The sequence below is a fragment of the Ambystoma mexicanum genome, chromosome 6q, assembly GCF_040938575.1.
Source record: "Ambystoma mexicanum isolate Mex_15411 chromosome 6q, UKY_AmexF1_1, whole genome shotgun sequence".
NCBI lineage: Eukaryota > Metazoa > Chordata > Amphibia > Caudata > Ambystomatidae > Ambystoma > Ambystoma mexicanum.
The window spans coordinates 1,415,982,074-1,415,997,017 of NC_090937.1; the positions used below are offsets into that span (position 1 = coordinate 1,415,982,074).

Below are 14,944 nucleotides of genomic sequence, written 5' to 3' on the forward strand. Positions count from 1 at the left end.
CGCCAATTTTTATATGAACATTTTCAACTCTTCCCCCCTCCACCCTCACCGCCCATCCCCAACCAGCAGTGTATTCCCACCCCCCTTTGGTCAGTTTACCAGAGAGCCACCCCTAGCTTGGCTCTACCTTGTCACGGGCCCAACAGGGGCTCGTGCATAACATAACCATCAAAAACAACCTTCGCAGCTGCAGTGGGGTAGGCCGCTGCCGCGTGGCCGACGTTACAAAAAAAGTGGATTAATCCACTCCATGTTACCTATTGAGGTCATTTTACACATATCAAATCTTTGGACCTGGTAGAGCGGGCATCAAGTGTGTCAGTTAGTACCACAATCAGGCACCTTGCTTCCCGTGTACGTTTGCCGGGCAGCTTCCGCAGGGACCCCGCACAGATCGGGAGACATCAGGTTGGCAGGGATCTGTCATAAGGTCTAGTGATAAGGGTGGCTGCCGCCACCCAGCAAAACAACACCCAATGAAGGAGACCAGTAGTGATTAACAGGGACAATACCGACACATAGACTGAAGGATAAAGGGGCTCCTTTCTCTGAGCATTTTCTTCACGCCCGTGAACTGTCGCCGCTCCAGACACACTCCGGTAGAAAAGTCGGGGAAGATCCGGATGACTTCAGAGTCCAATCCGAGTTCACCCTTCTCCCTTGCCAGATGAAGAATATGGTCCCTGTCTCTATAGCTTAGGATCTTTGCGATTATAAGTCTGGGGAAATCGCCTGCCTTAGGGCGTGGGGCGAGAGCTCGTGTGCACATTCAACAGTGAAGAAGGGAGACAGTTCAGGGTTGCCCAGCAGGTCTTTAAGGAGATTCTCTGTGGCAAGGTCCATTCCCCCTTTAAGTGCATTCTCAGGGACGCCAACTATACATATATTTTTTTGGTGCGATCTGGATTCCAAGTCATCGCACTTAGTTCTGATGAACTTCATGTCCCTGATCAAACTTGCCACAGTATTCTGCAAAGCATGTATCCCATCCCCATTAGCCACAATCCTGGTTTCTGCCTTGGTAATTCTGACCCCCTACTGATCAAGCTTGGTTTTGAGTGAAGCCACATTTGCGTTTATGTCGTCAAGCTTCTCATGGAAGGATGCAAAGTTTTTAGCCATGTACTCCATCATGGTCGTCAGATCAGGAAATGGGGCATCCATTGGAATGTCTGCGTCCTCCTGACTGGTCGAGGACCGCCCCTGCTCGGGTCGAGGCGCCGCCTTTGAAAACGTATCCATTGTGCTGACCTTATTAGCTTCACAGGACTTGTTGGACATCGTTAAGGTGGAAATGTGTTAATTCTGGCACGTCCAGGCAGTAAGACTGTACTGTGGGACTGCACAGGTACTGCGGTCGCACGAACACCAGGGTCCAGAGGTCCTGGCTGATGCAATCAGTATGGCAGGGTTGTAATCACAGATCGGGTCTCTCGTCTGCCTTCAGGGCCACAGTAGAGTAGTCGGTGCGGGTAGCTCAGCAAAGGCTATGTAGTGCTCCCTTGGTATACTCCCAAAAGGGTAGGGAGAGCTTAATGGGAGGGAGTCAGAAGGTCAGATTCCAGGGGTGGGGGCCACCCAATCCAGCACTTCCCACCAGGCGCCACGAACGCTGAACCCCAGTTTGCCAAGGCCTGCGGGGGAGTGCCTCTTAGCGGTAGGGTGGATCGCCAGGCATACAGGCGTGAAGGAGTGCCTCTCTACTGGGCGAGGTCAGTGGGCCGGTGACCAGCTGCTGTGTATCGCACATAGCACCTTAAAAACCACAGTGCACTCGTATGGTATGGGCAGGCAGGGTGCCAGTGGTATGGGAATAAGCAGTTGAGCTTCTACAGCAGGCGAGCAAGGGGCATCCGCAGTTGGGTGTGCACCCGATGGACGGTAGCTGCGGGGAAGGTCCCAGTATGAATAGTAAAGAATGGGCCTGGGGAGGAGGCGGTGGTCCGCTGGAGCATAGCACGGTGGGACAGACCTGGAAGCCACAAAGTCCAGAAGAGGTGGCAGTGAACAACAATCCACTCAGTTGGTAGGTGCTGGCCGCTAACGGATCACGTCCGGAGATGAGAGGTGTCTCAGGCGCAGTGTCACGGGTGCCGCAGCAGGGGGGGGCCTGTAAAGACGTGGCCAGCGCATAGGCAGTTTTGACCCTGTGCGGCAGATGTTTAAATAGTTAGTGGGAGAGGGCCAAAGGCACCAGCAATGTCTTAACAGCTTGATAATGTATGCAGCAATAATAGCGTAATGTCCCCCTGGCCGCCTCACCTACTCGCCGTGGGACGGAGTCAGCAGCTGCCCGTGGTAGTCGTGGAAGGCAGCCTTGAACATCAGGGCGGGCTGTGGCGCAGCATGCCCAACTCCACAGTGTGGGCGTCGTGGCCAGATCACAGCCCAGGAAAGGCCCGGCTCCTTGCGTCTCTGAGGTCACGGGCTCAAGGCCACTCAAGCCACGCCGGGTGCGGCAAGGGTACCGAAGGAGTCCGAAGTCCATGGCAGAGATCACCGGGTCGCAGCACGTGGCCGCAGGGAGGGTCCTCAGCGAGCGGCCACCGGGAGGATCCTCGGCAGCTTGCGCTGGTGGGGATCAAGGATCTGCCACCTCAGGCAGCAAAAGCAGGTATGGCGGCTCTCCGCAGGCCACACAGATATCCGGATGTGGCACGGCCATCCCCTGCCACCTACCGCAGGGATCCGAGCCGGGCTGGTTGCAGGGATGTAGGCAGGTCAGCGCGCCGCCGCTGAGTCAGGTCTGGGCGATCTGATGGTCTCGTTGCAGCCGCCCTAAGGAACAGCGACAGGAGCATTGACAGGCTCTGAGGCCCAACGCACCGCCGCGAGGTCGCCCAGTCACGGCAGCCCAGGTATCCATCACTGAAAGCAGCGGTCGCAGCACACTGGCCGCGGGTCTCAGCATACACGGCAATATCTCTGCTTACAGATGTCCGTGGGCCCCAGGATTGAGGACAGAGGTGCAGCACCTCTTCAATGATCAGCGCTCCAATTCTAGGGGTCAGGATCGCAGAAGGCCCGCAGATGTAAGTGTATTTCGGTCGGGCACACACAGAGCTAGAAAGCTAGGCAGCCATCTTTGGGCTGCTGAACAGCGCCCCCCTTCTTCGTCCCTTTCTGCAGCATAATACATCATCTCACCTTGGATATTTCGCCCAAGCATTACCCCGGCTCCCCCACCCAGACATCCTACCTTGCACGTCGACATCCAGGGTTGGAATCTGAGAGTGCCAGCCTGTCCCTGGCCACCTGAATAAGGGACTCCCGAGGTTTACGTGGGAGAATACCCTCAGGTTTCTCACAATTCCTCAAACTGAAGATCTAGGTTTTATGGTAGGTGCACAAAATGTATCTGTGCCTTTGTTATATTGCACAGATATCCCAGCAAATCTGTTGGGCAGAGATCTCCTAAAACAGCTGTGGGTGTCGATTGCTTTCATGGAGGAAAGTAAAGCATGCTCTACTCTAGGTTTGTATCCGGTAAGAAAAGCAGCGTGTTTGCATGCATACTGTGGTGACAGCACGATAAGGGCAGCGCCTGTTCATTCGACTTTGTTTCTTTATATTTAAATAGAGATCAGACATGGCAGGTACCAATTGAGTTCTTGTTTCGGCCTGTTGTACCACAGGAGGTAACACCAGGCACTGTTGTTAAGATTCTGCTAGAGGCACTAGTTATCAAGACGAACAGGGTGGTTCTCTCAGGCACTGATGAGGAAGGGAGAGAGTAGCGCACAGTTCTGTGCATCGATCCGACCTTATCACTAAGGGACGTGTCAGACGAGCAATTGTTCAAAGACACAGAAGACACATGAGACATGGATTTTGAGATTGGGGTGCCTTGCCAGATAGTGATAGAGCAAAGGGAAGCACCACAGACCATGCTCATTGTTGTGTTTTATTGTTTTATTCGTATTTATATAGCGCACAACAGCCCGAGGACATCGTGGCACTTGTTACAGTACAAAGCTTAGTTACTTAGTTACATGGTCATTAGCAATATATATTCAGGTTGCAATATAGTTACATAGTCATTAGCAGTACATATACAGGTTACAATATAGTTATATAACATTTTTGTCATATTACAATATACATGGCAGATGTGGAGGAGGCAGTCCTCGACTTGCTAGTTGAGGAGAGTGGCCTTGAGGTTGTTGCGGAAGACAGAGATGGAAGTTTCAGCTCCAAGGGTGGCAGGGAGTGAGTTCCAGAGTTTTGGTGCAATATAGGAGAAGCCTAGACCTCTCGCTGTGGCTCTCTTTTTGCGTAGTATGTGTAGCTGGTTGGTGTACTGAGCTCTGGTGGGGCGAGTGGATGTGGTCCTTGATATTGCTTCAGATAGGTATGCTGGAGCGGTTTTGTTGATGCACCTGTGAGTGATGGTGAGGATTTACAGAGTAATACGGTCTTTGACCTGGAGCCACCGGGCTTCACGTATGGCGTGGGATATATGGTCTCTTCTGGGGATGCTCATGGCGGCTCTGAGGGCATTGTTTTGTGTGGTTTGCAGTCTGTGAATGTTTTTGGCTGAGGTGCCAGCTAGAAGGCTTGGCTCCTATAGTTGCTCTAGCTATGGCCAAGCGGTTGGGGGTGGATAAATAGGGTTTAATGGCATTGATGAGTTTGGTGCTGAACGCTGATGGAGAGGCTATGGCGCTGAATTGTTTGTTCATCGATAGATTTGCATCAATGTGAACACCTAGGGTCTTGACAGAGGATGATACGGAGATGGTTGAGTTGTCTATGTTGAAGTTGTTGTATTGGGGGCTTAGTTTTGATAATTTGTTTGTCTGGCCCAGGATGAGAATTTCAGCCTTCTCCCCGTTAAGACAGAGGCCATTGATTGCCATCCAAGCTTGGATAGTGGCATAGATGTTGTGAAGGGCCGTGGCGTCTTGGTGATAGAGTACAGATAGGGGTAAAAGTACTTGAGTGTCGTCTGCATAGTTTGTATATGCAACTACCATGGAGTCAAGTAGGTTGAAGAGGAGTTTTGTGAAGAGGTTATAGAGGGTGGGGGCTGTACAAGATCCTTGGGGGACACCACAGTTTATAGTGGTAGGATCTGCGTTAGCTGTGTTGGAGTAGACCTTCATGGCTCTTCCGTCAAGGAAGGAAGCGATCCAGGATGCTGCTTGATTAGAGAAATGGGCTGCATGGGTGAGTTGGGTGGTGAGTGCTTGGTGATCTACCAGGTCAAAAGCAGCTGATAGATCGAGGATGAGGAGCAAGGCAGGTTTGCCTTTGTCCATGATCTGTGAGATTTGATTTTTTAGGTCTAATAAGGCGGATTCTGTTCCATGCCCGACACGGAAGCCAGATTGTCTTTTGCCTAGTATGGAGTTAGCTTCTATGTATGATTGGATCTGGATGTGAGCTGCTTTGTCCAGGATTTTTAGGAGGAAGGGGACTGTCGTTATCGGTCTGTAGTTGTTGGGTTGCGCTGGGTCAGGTGTGGCCTTTTTTAGAAGTGGCCGCACCCAGGCTTCCTTGAGATTGTTTGGGACAGTTCCTGTTTGGAAAGATGCATTAATGAAGGCAGTGAACAGGGGTGCTAGGTCATTGGCGCATTCCTTGATGATTTTGGGAGGTCAAATGTCTGCTTTGCAGAGGGATGGTTTGGGGTTTTTGATGAGATTAAGGACCTCAGGTTCAGTGACGTTTCTGAAGGAGAATTGAGCGTGATTGAGATTACTATGCTTGTCTTGTGTAGGGCAGTTGGTTTTTTGGTTTGGGAAGGCTTTGCAGTGGTTTTGGATTTTGTTCTGGAGGAGTTTTATTTTGTTGAGCATGTCAGAAATACATTGCCATATTGGAAGGAGGATTTGGAAAACGTATATCCTCATTATGTGGGGCTGCTAAAGAGTGTTGGAGCACTGCAGATAGAATTGAAACCTGCTGCCACAATACCACAGGTTAAGAAATACTGCATGTCTAGAGAGGCAGATGAGGGAATTCATGAGACCATCATTGCGTGTAGAAGCAGGGCATAACGCAACCTTCTGTGTCCCCATGTAACACGGCTATCTACTGTAAGGAAGGAATGGTATCAATCAGTGAAGACAGACACAAGTGATCACAGTTGAAGGGTTTATTGAAGTTGATTAAACACCTATCTAACCCTACATCTAAGGATGGGACCAAGCTACGACTATCAAATAATAACGCAGTCCTAGTGGAGTCTCTGTCAAAATAAAAGGGTCTATACTAATGAACCTATTGCCAATCCTTACCTCCAAAAACAAATGTGTGAGACAATAATGTATGGAAAAAGAAAAGTGTTCAAAAAATGATATGTCAGCATAGTTTAGCAGTTGGCTTCCCTTCCCTACGTTTTCAGCACCAGACAAGGCGGCACGCTGGAGCTTCGCACACACTCAATGATGAGTGAGGATCATGCAAATGTAGACCTGGTGCACATGTTTTTGCAACAGATAATGTTTGGTATAGCCACATGAGGAGAGTTGGGAGTGGGAGATCTGTAGGATTTTGCCACATCTGCTCTCTCATCCCTCATACTTCTAGTGTCCTAGGGCATTTATCCTGGATGAAGTAGAGTTATCAGACACACTGGGCCTCATTACACGGTATGCGGTAACCATGGCGCTGTTAGCGCCATGGTTGTCGTCGGTATTTTACTGTGTCCGCCTTGGTGGATGGCGGAATTACCGCCCTACTCCAAGGTGAGCGGGGGCGGTAATTCCCCATTCACCAAGGCACTTCCCCATTCCTATTTTTGCCCCCAAAGGGCTCAATGGGAATGGGGAAGGAGCTAATTACGGTACCACAAATTGCAGTACCGTAATTAGCACCAAGGTCCCTTTGCGGGCCCGTTCCTTAACGGCTGGTAAAACCAGCCGTTGAGGTAGGGTCCCGCAAAGAGACCTCATAGTAAGGCAATAAGGGTTTACCGGTACTGGTGCCCTTACCGGTAAACCCTTACCGCATTCCATGTAATGAGGCCCACTGTGTCTAGAGCATCTAGCTTTGTGCATGGTCTCAGGGCAGTTCCAAGGGCAGTCACAGCATCCATTTTACCTGCTGACGAAGTATGTTCAGCTACAGATCGGAAAGAGCAGAAGAAGGTTCTGTGTACTCAAAGAGTCCAATTGAGTGTAAAAGGGGCTATTATCATCAAGAACCGATGGGAGCAAGGGCTGAAGAGTTGCAGAGCTGAAGGGATGAGGGGATTCTCAGAAGAAGGGGTGGCACGTGTAAACCAAGAATGTGGAAATGTGTGGCAGAACTATTTACATATTTTGACATGGCTCAAGGCGGCAGAAAAACCTATTTCTCTGGCACAAATGGGAACTGCAGCTGCATGCTTTGCATCGCCGACTTGGCTGGCGGTACAGCTGCACTCCTGGAAATATTTTGGGCTTGCAGTTGCCCCCAGCCTGGCAAGGGGTGTGCAGTTTCACCACATTATATGTGCCTCTCCTTGTAATTCCTGAGGAACACTTGCACCTTGCCGGCCAATGCCCAAAGCCACATCTGTGCCCCCTTTATCCCCTGTGCCCCTTACGTCCCCTTTATCATCACACATGGACATATCAATGACTCTGTCTGATCAGTGAAAGGAGAGAGTATCGAAATGGACCAAGAGTTCCAATTATCTCTCAGTGGCATCATCAAAAGCTTTAATGGACATCCCTGAACAGTATCGGCTGTTTAGTTGCACAGAGACAGAGACCTTTTTTCTCATCTCTCCTGGCACCTGGCGTCCAAGTCGTGGCAAATGCTAAGTGGCTCCAGGTGACCCAGTATGACTTTTTGTGCTTCTTCAATTCGTTTGAATCAGCTTTCAGTGCCATCAAGGAAGAACTACGGGACCTGAGGCTTATAACCTTACAAAATAGTTATATCCTCAACCTCCTAACAGCTATGGAGGGAGGGATCTGCCAGACAATAGGGAGCATGTGCTGCACGTTTGTGCCTCCAAATGATTTGGAAAATCAGACCCTGAGTCAGACTGTTACCACTTTGCACAAGCTCAGAGTAATCACAGAGAACTAAGCAGAAATCGCAAATGACCCGTAGTTGGACTCTTTTTTTCTTGGGTCCTGTCTTGGATGAGCTTAGCCATGAGAATGCTGGCGCTTATTTTGTTTTTCTTCATATTATTTTTTTGCTCTTGTCAAATGCTTTTACTATGTTGTTCTGCCCAGGTACCGAAAGTAGCTGCTACGATGACTGACCCTGTTCATAGCTAAAACCACTACCAATTAATATTGCATGGGTACTCAGACTGAAGCTGTCTTCTGTCACTCCACCAAGCTCGGATGAATAGAAGGAGTAGCGGGTAGATTGGGGGAATGTTGGGGTGGTGAGGAAAGATCCAAAAAATTAGGGGTTCATAGGGTGCATGCCATATTTGTGACTGGGGATGCGGAAAAGTTGGCATGATGTTGCACTTTTATATGTATCCAGTGTAGTTAAATGTGGATGGGATGTGTTACTTTGTGTTCAAGTTAATATATATTAGATTTGCATGCGTGTAGTAAGATAAATGCCAAAACCGCTAAAAGAAATATAAAATCGATCTACATATTGTGTGGTATGAAGTGCCTAAAAGCTGGGTGACAAGGAGTTTCATAATGCGCATGCAAATAAGGGGTCTTGCCATGAAGAACCCACTGTAAAGAAGAGACGATAGTTATTAAACATGCATGCACACTAATAGACATACACAGGGAACTTATAATTCTACATGTAGTTTGCTCTCTTTATAAGTTTATTAAACTCTGCAGCCAGGAGTTCGCAAGGTGAATTCTGAGTGTCTGGGAACATATGGCTTTACAGGGTTTCAGAGGCAAAAGGAGAAGCAATGATTAACTGGCCAGGGTGTTTATGGCTTGGCAATATCGCAAAAGCAGATGTAATCTCGTTTAAGTGCATGGGAGCTTGCAGAAGGATCGGGCCATTTGTTTTTGATCAACAATAAATCTGGGATGAAGTGACGCTCAAGGCCAAAGTGACCGATACTCCCTGTGTTTTGATTGTTTTCTCAGGATGTGCATATGTATTGAATTGATAGTTGTATACATTGGAATGTTCCAATGATCCAGTAAACCGGGGTGGGTGAGATGGTTATCGACATTACAAAAGAGATCCTGTTTATTCAGCTCTTTTGTTGTTTGAAGTACCCGTGAAAACCATATGCAATTATATTTAGATTTAGGAGGTCTCAGGCCAGCTGTGACTTGTAATGAATTATGTTTATATGTGAATGTATAACTGTGTGATGATGTCATGACCTGCCACGGATGAATCCTTAAAAGGGGTGTGCTATGAATATGAATTAAAGATGGTAGTTAAGATAACTGCGACCAATGAGAATGGGAGAAGTGGAGAAAGAAAGGATTTCTTTTGTATAGGTCTTGTCCAATCACATGTGGGGGGTGGATTGTAATATAATATACGGGGGTGTTTTAACTGTTGCAAAAATTAATATAATGTGTCAATTTATGTTGTTCGGAGATACTCAGGTTAGTTTGACTCTACAGCGCCATCTAGCCCCTGCCCGGACATTTGTACAATAAACTTGCTTTACGTACAAACGTGCACTTGGTTCTTAAGTGGGTTAAGGTGATTGCGTGCCCATCCACACACATTCCATAATAATTACACGGGTGTCGTGGATGTTTCGGGCCCAGTCCTCTAAAACAAAAGGAATGAAAATCCCCATTCTGCAACTAAAGCAGGGTCTGGAGTCAATGCTTCAGATGTAAAACAGAACAAAATTAAAGGAAGAGCACGCCAAGAGAAAACGCTTAGCAGCTCCTCCAAGCTTCTTCCCATCTGATGCAGAGAATAGGACTGAGGATTGGGGCTGGGAGCAAGCATGAGAAAGGCTGGCACATCTGCATTTTGTACCTTTAAAAGAATTCTGCTCCACATCATGCTCTGGTCCCGTCCCATTCCCGGGGACGGCATCCCACATGTGTTGTGGAAAAGGGTCAGGAACAAAAAGTAATGAGGCTTTCCAAGACAGTGGGCAGAAAGTGTAAACGGGGCAATTATTTTTTATAGTACAGGACATCAATCAACTAAATGTTTCAATGGAAACATGAAATGAAATTAGTTATTCTAATAATTTATTTCATATGATTAATAACATTTCTGTTTGGCAATGTACACATTATTTGTAAAGTAACAAGGCTCATACTCACTTTAATGCAGCAGCTCTCCCAAGGGCTGCCCTGTGCAGCGAGATCTGCTCCAATTTGTCCAGAAGAAGCTGCTCTTTGGTTTGCTTTTCCAATAGGATCTGGTCCCTCTTCTCTTCCTCCTCCTTTTTCTGTGCTTCACTCAGTAAAAATAAGCGTTCCCGCAGTTCTACTAGGGACATTTCACCATGCACGCGATGCCCTGCAACCTGGAAGAAACATAAGCACAGGAGAAGCATACTGTATATGGTGCAAACTGAACTGGGCTTATGAACAAATATGGAGATGGCCAGAAACAACACACATTGAGCCGTGTTATCCTGTATCGTTCAAACAGCATCAAAAATGAAAAGAGCACAATATGTAAAAATGCATTAAAAGTCATTTCTTGGTTGTATTCCAAATTATGGAAAGTGTGCAGTGAAAGCTGCAAGATTCAGTATGTAGTTGATATTAAAACATTCCTATACGAGTCAGAATTGTTTGTATTGGATTATATTGATGATATAATTGCAGTGCAATAGTAAATGCAAAGAGAGCACAGTCCTAAAACACCATTATTTTCTGATAATATTTGATGTGAACCATTTAGCAATAGAATTATTGGCGGTGAAATAAAAATCATACAAACAGGCTAATTCAAATTCTGCTGGGAAAAAACATAAAACAATTATTTCTGTCGATTTTCTAGAGTGTTGAATTCTGGCAGTGGCATGCTCCATGCTTCCCCCTTACATATCAGAAAAAAACCTTGATGATTCTACTAACAGCGGGACTGTCCGGAGTGTGCAGTATCCTATGCTACACAAGGACTATAGCAGCCCCTGCAAAAACCCATCTGTGAGCCCATAGTGGGCCTAAGTTCCACTAAAACTGTCACCCACACGTGCTAACCTGATGTTGGAATACTGGAAGGCAGGTGTTATTCCTGAAGAACTTCATGTTAGAAACATGCTGAGAGTCTTTAACCGACCCTAAATTTAAAATCAACTTCTGAGGGGTAGGCAATACATGCTCAAGGGACTGGGTTATATTAATTATAGAAATGGCAGAGGAAGAAGCCAAGAAGCAGAAAAATTAATTAGACCCAATGGAAATAAAACTCCAAGAAGGGGCAGCAATTCAGGACATAAACATTTTATTTGAGAAAATAAACAATGAAATAAGTAAATTTAAACAGTTTACACTCAATAAAAACAAGGAAATTAAAGAAAGACATCAACACTTATTAAGATGAGAAACCATCCATATTAGGTCTTAACTTCTATCAGCAAAAAGCAATAGAAGTAGGCCAAATAACCAAAAGTGGTACGTTCTCAGACACGTCTACTACTTCCAACAGTAGTGATGCTGACACAACTTATGCGGGTCCTTAGACCTCTAGTGGAGCGTCCCAAAATCAGCAGTAACGATTTTTTCAGGGGAGAGGCAAAAGAGGTAGTTTCAGACAACAGAGCGACCATGGCATGAGAATGAGGCAGTGGAACTCACGACAACAAACAGAAGAACAAGTTACTTACCAAACTGGTAACGTTCTTTCAACGGGATGTTCCTCCGACGTATTCCTTATCTTTGATAAACCCACTTCCAGCTTGCTGGCCTCGGAAATATTTTTCACAGTAGAGGGCGCTGCGCATCGACATCCCTCGAGTCGGTGTCCCTCGAAGGCCTATGTATCGGCGCCAATGTCCCCATGGGTATAAATAGTCTCGCTCAGCGTCCATTGCTCAGTTCCGTTTTGAGGTGCTGTTTTGCTTTGCATGAATTGGTTAATAACCTTGAAGGAGCGTAGGCTGCAAATACAAGGGAAGTTTTACTGCAGGGAAGGATGGGAGGGGCGATAAGCAATATGTCGGAGGAACATCCCATCGAAAGAATGTTACCAGTTTGGTAAGTAACTTGTTCTTTGAAGAAATTGTGGCCTCCGGCGTATTCCTTATCTTTGATAGACTCCCATAGCAGAAGTATATAGAGGAGGCGGGAGTAAAATGAAATGTTGATCTTTAAAGATGCACAGAGTGCAACACAGCTTTTCCAAATTTCGTCTCCTGGCTAGAGGAGGAATCAAGACTGTAAAATTTGGTAAAAAAGTGTGCGGAAGACTATGTGGCAGCCGCACATATGTCCTTAATTGGAATTCCTCTTTGGAGAGCTGAAGAGGCTGCGATACCCCTGGTTGAATGAGCCCTAACATGTTGAGGGGGCTCTTTTCCTGCCAATTTATAGCATTCTATAATGGTTAAAAAGATCCATGTTGAAATGGTTTGTTTTGTAATGGGCAAATCTAATTTGTGACCTGCATACCCCACAAACAATTGGTCTGCTTGCCTGATCCCTGCAAGTTTGCTAATGTAAAAGCTTAAGGCACGCCTTGGATCCAGCCTGTGTAATCTCTCTTCCTCTTTCCCTGGATGGGGAAGAGGATAGAACGAGGGTAAGTTTATCTTTTGTGTGATGTGGAATTCTGAGACCACCTTTGGGAGAAAATTTGGCTTCACTTGAAGAACAACCTTATCTTTGTGAAAGATTGTATGTGGAGGTTTGCAAGATAAGGCTTGTAATTCGCTCCCTCTTCTGGCAGAAGTTAAAGCCACTAGGAAGACTGTTTTAAGAGTAAGAAATCTTAATGAACAGGAATAAAGGGGATCGAATGGAGTACCCATTAGAAATTTCGAGACTAGGTTTAGGTCCCACATTGGAACTTGAAAAGGAGTTGGGGGAAAAACATTAGTTAACCCTTTCAGAAATTGAATCACTAAGGGCAATTTGAAGTATGAAGGCTCCTCTGCAGTGCGCTTGAAGATAGACAGGGCTGCAAGGTAGTCCTTGATTGTGCCAACTTGAAGACCTGAATTTGCTAAATAAAGCAAAAAAGATAACACCATCGGTGTATTACATGAAAAGGGTTCAATATTCTTTTCTCTACACCAGCTGCAAAATTTGTTCCAATGGCAGCGGTATAAAGATTTTGTTGCTGGCCTTCTGGCTGAAAGCAACACCTCCATTATGTCATCCGGGAGATCCCAATCCTTGTATCTCAGCCTTTCAGAAACCAGGCGTGAAAGTTGAGGGTTTTGATATCTGGATGGAGAACCTGACCTCCCTTCTGCGAGAGAAGATCCTCTCTTTGCGGAAGACGAATCGGAGGACAGATGGACATGTCTAGAAGATCCGGGTAACAAGAAGTTTGATAATCACCATGCACACCTATATTTTGAGTGTATATAATAATGATTCAAAGTAGTTAAGTCAGGAATAATATGTAATTTGAGGTTCAGGGGAGAGGTGCTCAGCCTTGGTATCTAGGCTGAAATACATACATGGAACAATAGTTTCCTATTTAAGGAAACCCGCGTCGCGTCCCCTGCACACTATCAACAAGAGGCTAAAAGCCTGTGTAGAAGTTTTAATAGGTACAGTCAGTAACCTAGTAGTTTTTACAGTTTTTAAATACATTTCATTGCTTTGTTTAGCTCACAAATTTATTCTTAAATCATCCAATTATTTCTTGACAACTTTTCTGTTTATCCAACAAACAGTAGTTTATTCATTTTATAACAACAAATCATAAATCACAATTTAATGTGGCCCAACGCGTTTCGAGTATCAATTTTCACTCTTCATCAGGGGCAATGTGTTCTGTATTCTTAACATTAAATACAATTTCTGTAGAAAAAAGTAATAAATTAAATTAGTTATCTAATAATATGTATTCATGTTTATACTTTTGAACCAAAACAAGGTACTTCATTAGTAAGATAGGAGAACAAAAAATGGCATCATTGCATGTTTTCAACCAATAACATTAGTTTAAGAGATTTAGTCTTGTAACAAAGGATGAACTTATTCACCAAATGCTTGGGAGCCTATTGAGTTTGTAGACAAAACCATCAATAGATTGGGAGTGTGATTAGTAACCTATTAAGAAAAAAAGTGGGGAATGGTGTAACACGATCCTGTTCCTGTGCTATTTAGACATGTAACAACTACAATGGTGACAAATGCCAAGCACCCGTGGTGATTTATGAAGTGTAGAATAAAACCTAGACTCACTTCACAATGTCATGTAGGACACCACCAGTAGTCTTTTAAAGGCATCAGTGTGAACTGGTTGTAGTATTCTAAAAAAGAGAAATAGCATGGCTATATTATAAAGAAAAGGTCAAGCCGCCTAAGAAAAGGTAGCCTTAAAGGATACTTACAGTACAAGAAGGTGATTGCTGGTAAGAGGTAGAGTATGGGCATTCTCCATCCCCACCCGAATGCCGGATGAGAGTGGTATGTATATTTATAGTCGCGAGTGACGTCACCCGCGCATGCGCGTGATGACGTCATGTCGCAAGCTCCAATTCTGATTGGATTTAAGTGTAAACATGGTCGCGAGTGACGTCACCCGCGCGTGTCGCTTGATGACGTCGACGCGACCACCCTCACACGAAATAATCGTGTGGAGGGAATCATGGGAATTGAAGTTTGTTTTCCCATCGTACTGTATGTCAGACGGCAGCATCTGCTAGAACGCAGAATATGTTTTCCTACTGGGAGGGAAAAGGTGGTAGTCTGCCTCGTTTGTGTGTAGATGAATCTGTATGCGTATAGACGCTCCCTAGATGCACTAAATGATAGTTCAACCGATCGTGTATGAGTGTTTCTGTGTATTACTCAAGGCTTTAAATAGTTGAAAAAAAGTGTTGAAGAAAAGTGTTATTGCACATAATAAATGTCACTGTCACCATTACACAAGCCCTCATGGAGATCTTGGGGAC

The 14,944-nt window shown here is 45.7% G+C and overlaps 1 protein-coding gene across 2 annotated transcripts in view; it reads right to left on the reverse strand.

Moving 5' to 3' along the window:
• Window positions 1-14,944, reverse strand: part of CFAP99 (cilia and flagella associated protein 99) — a 947,596-nt gene that overhangs the window by 223,553 nt on the left and 709,099 nt on the right. For both annotated transcript variants that reach the window (XM_069632119.1, XM_069632120.1), the window contains one exon: window positions 10,182-10,387. In XM_069632119.1, the coding sequence (XP_069488220.1) occupies window positions 10,182-10,387 (206 nt within the window). The remainder of the gene's footprint in view (window positions 1-10,181; window positions 10,388-14,944) is intronic.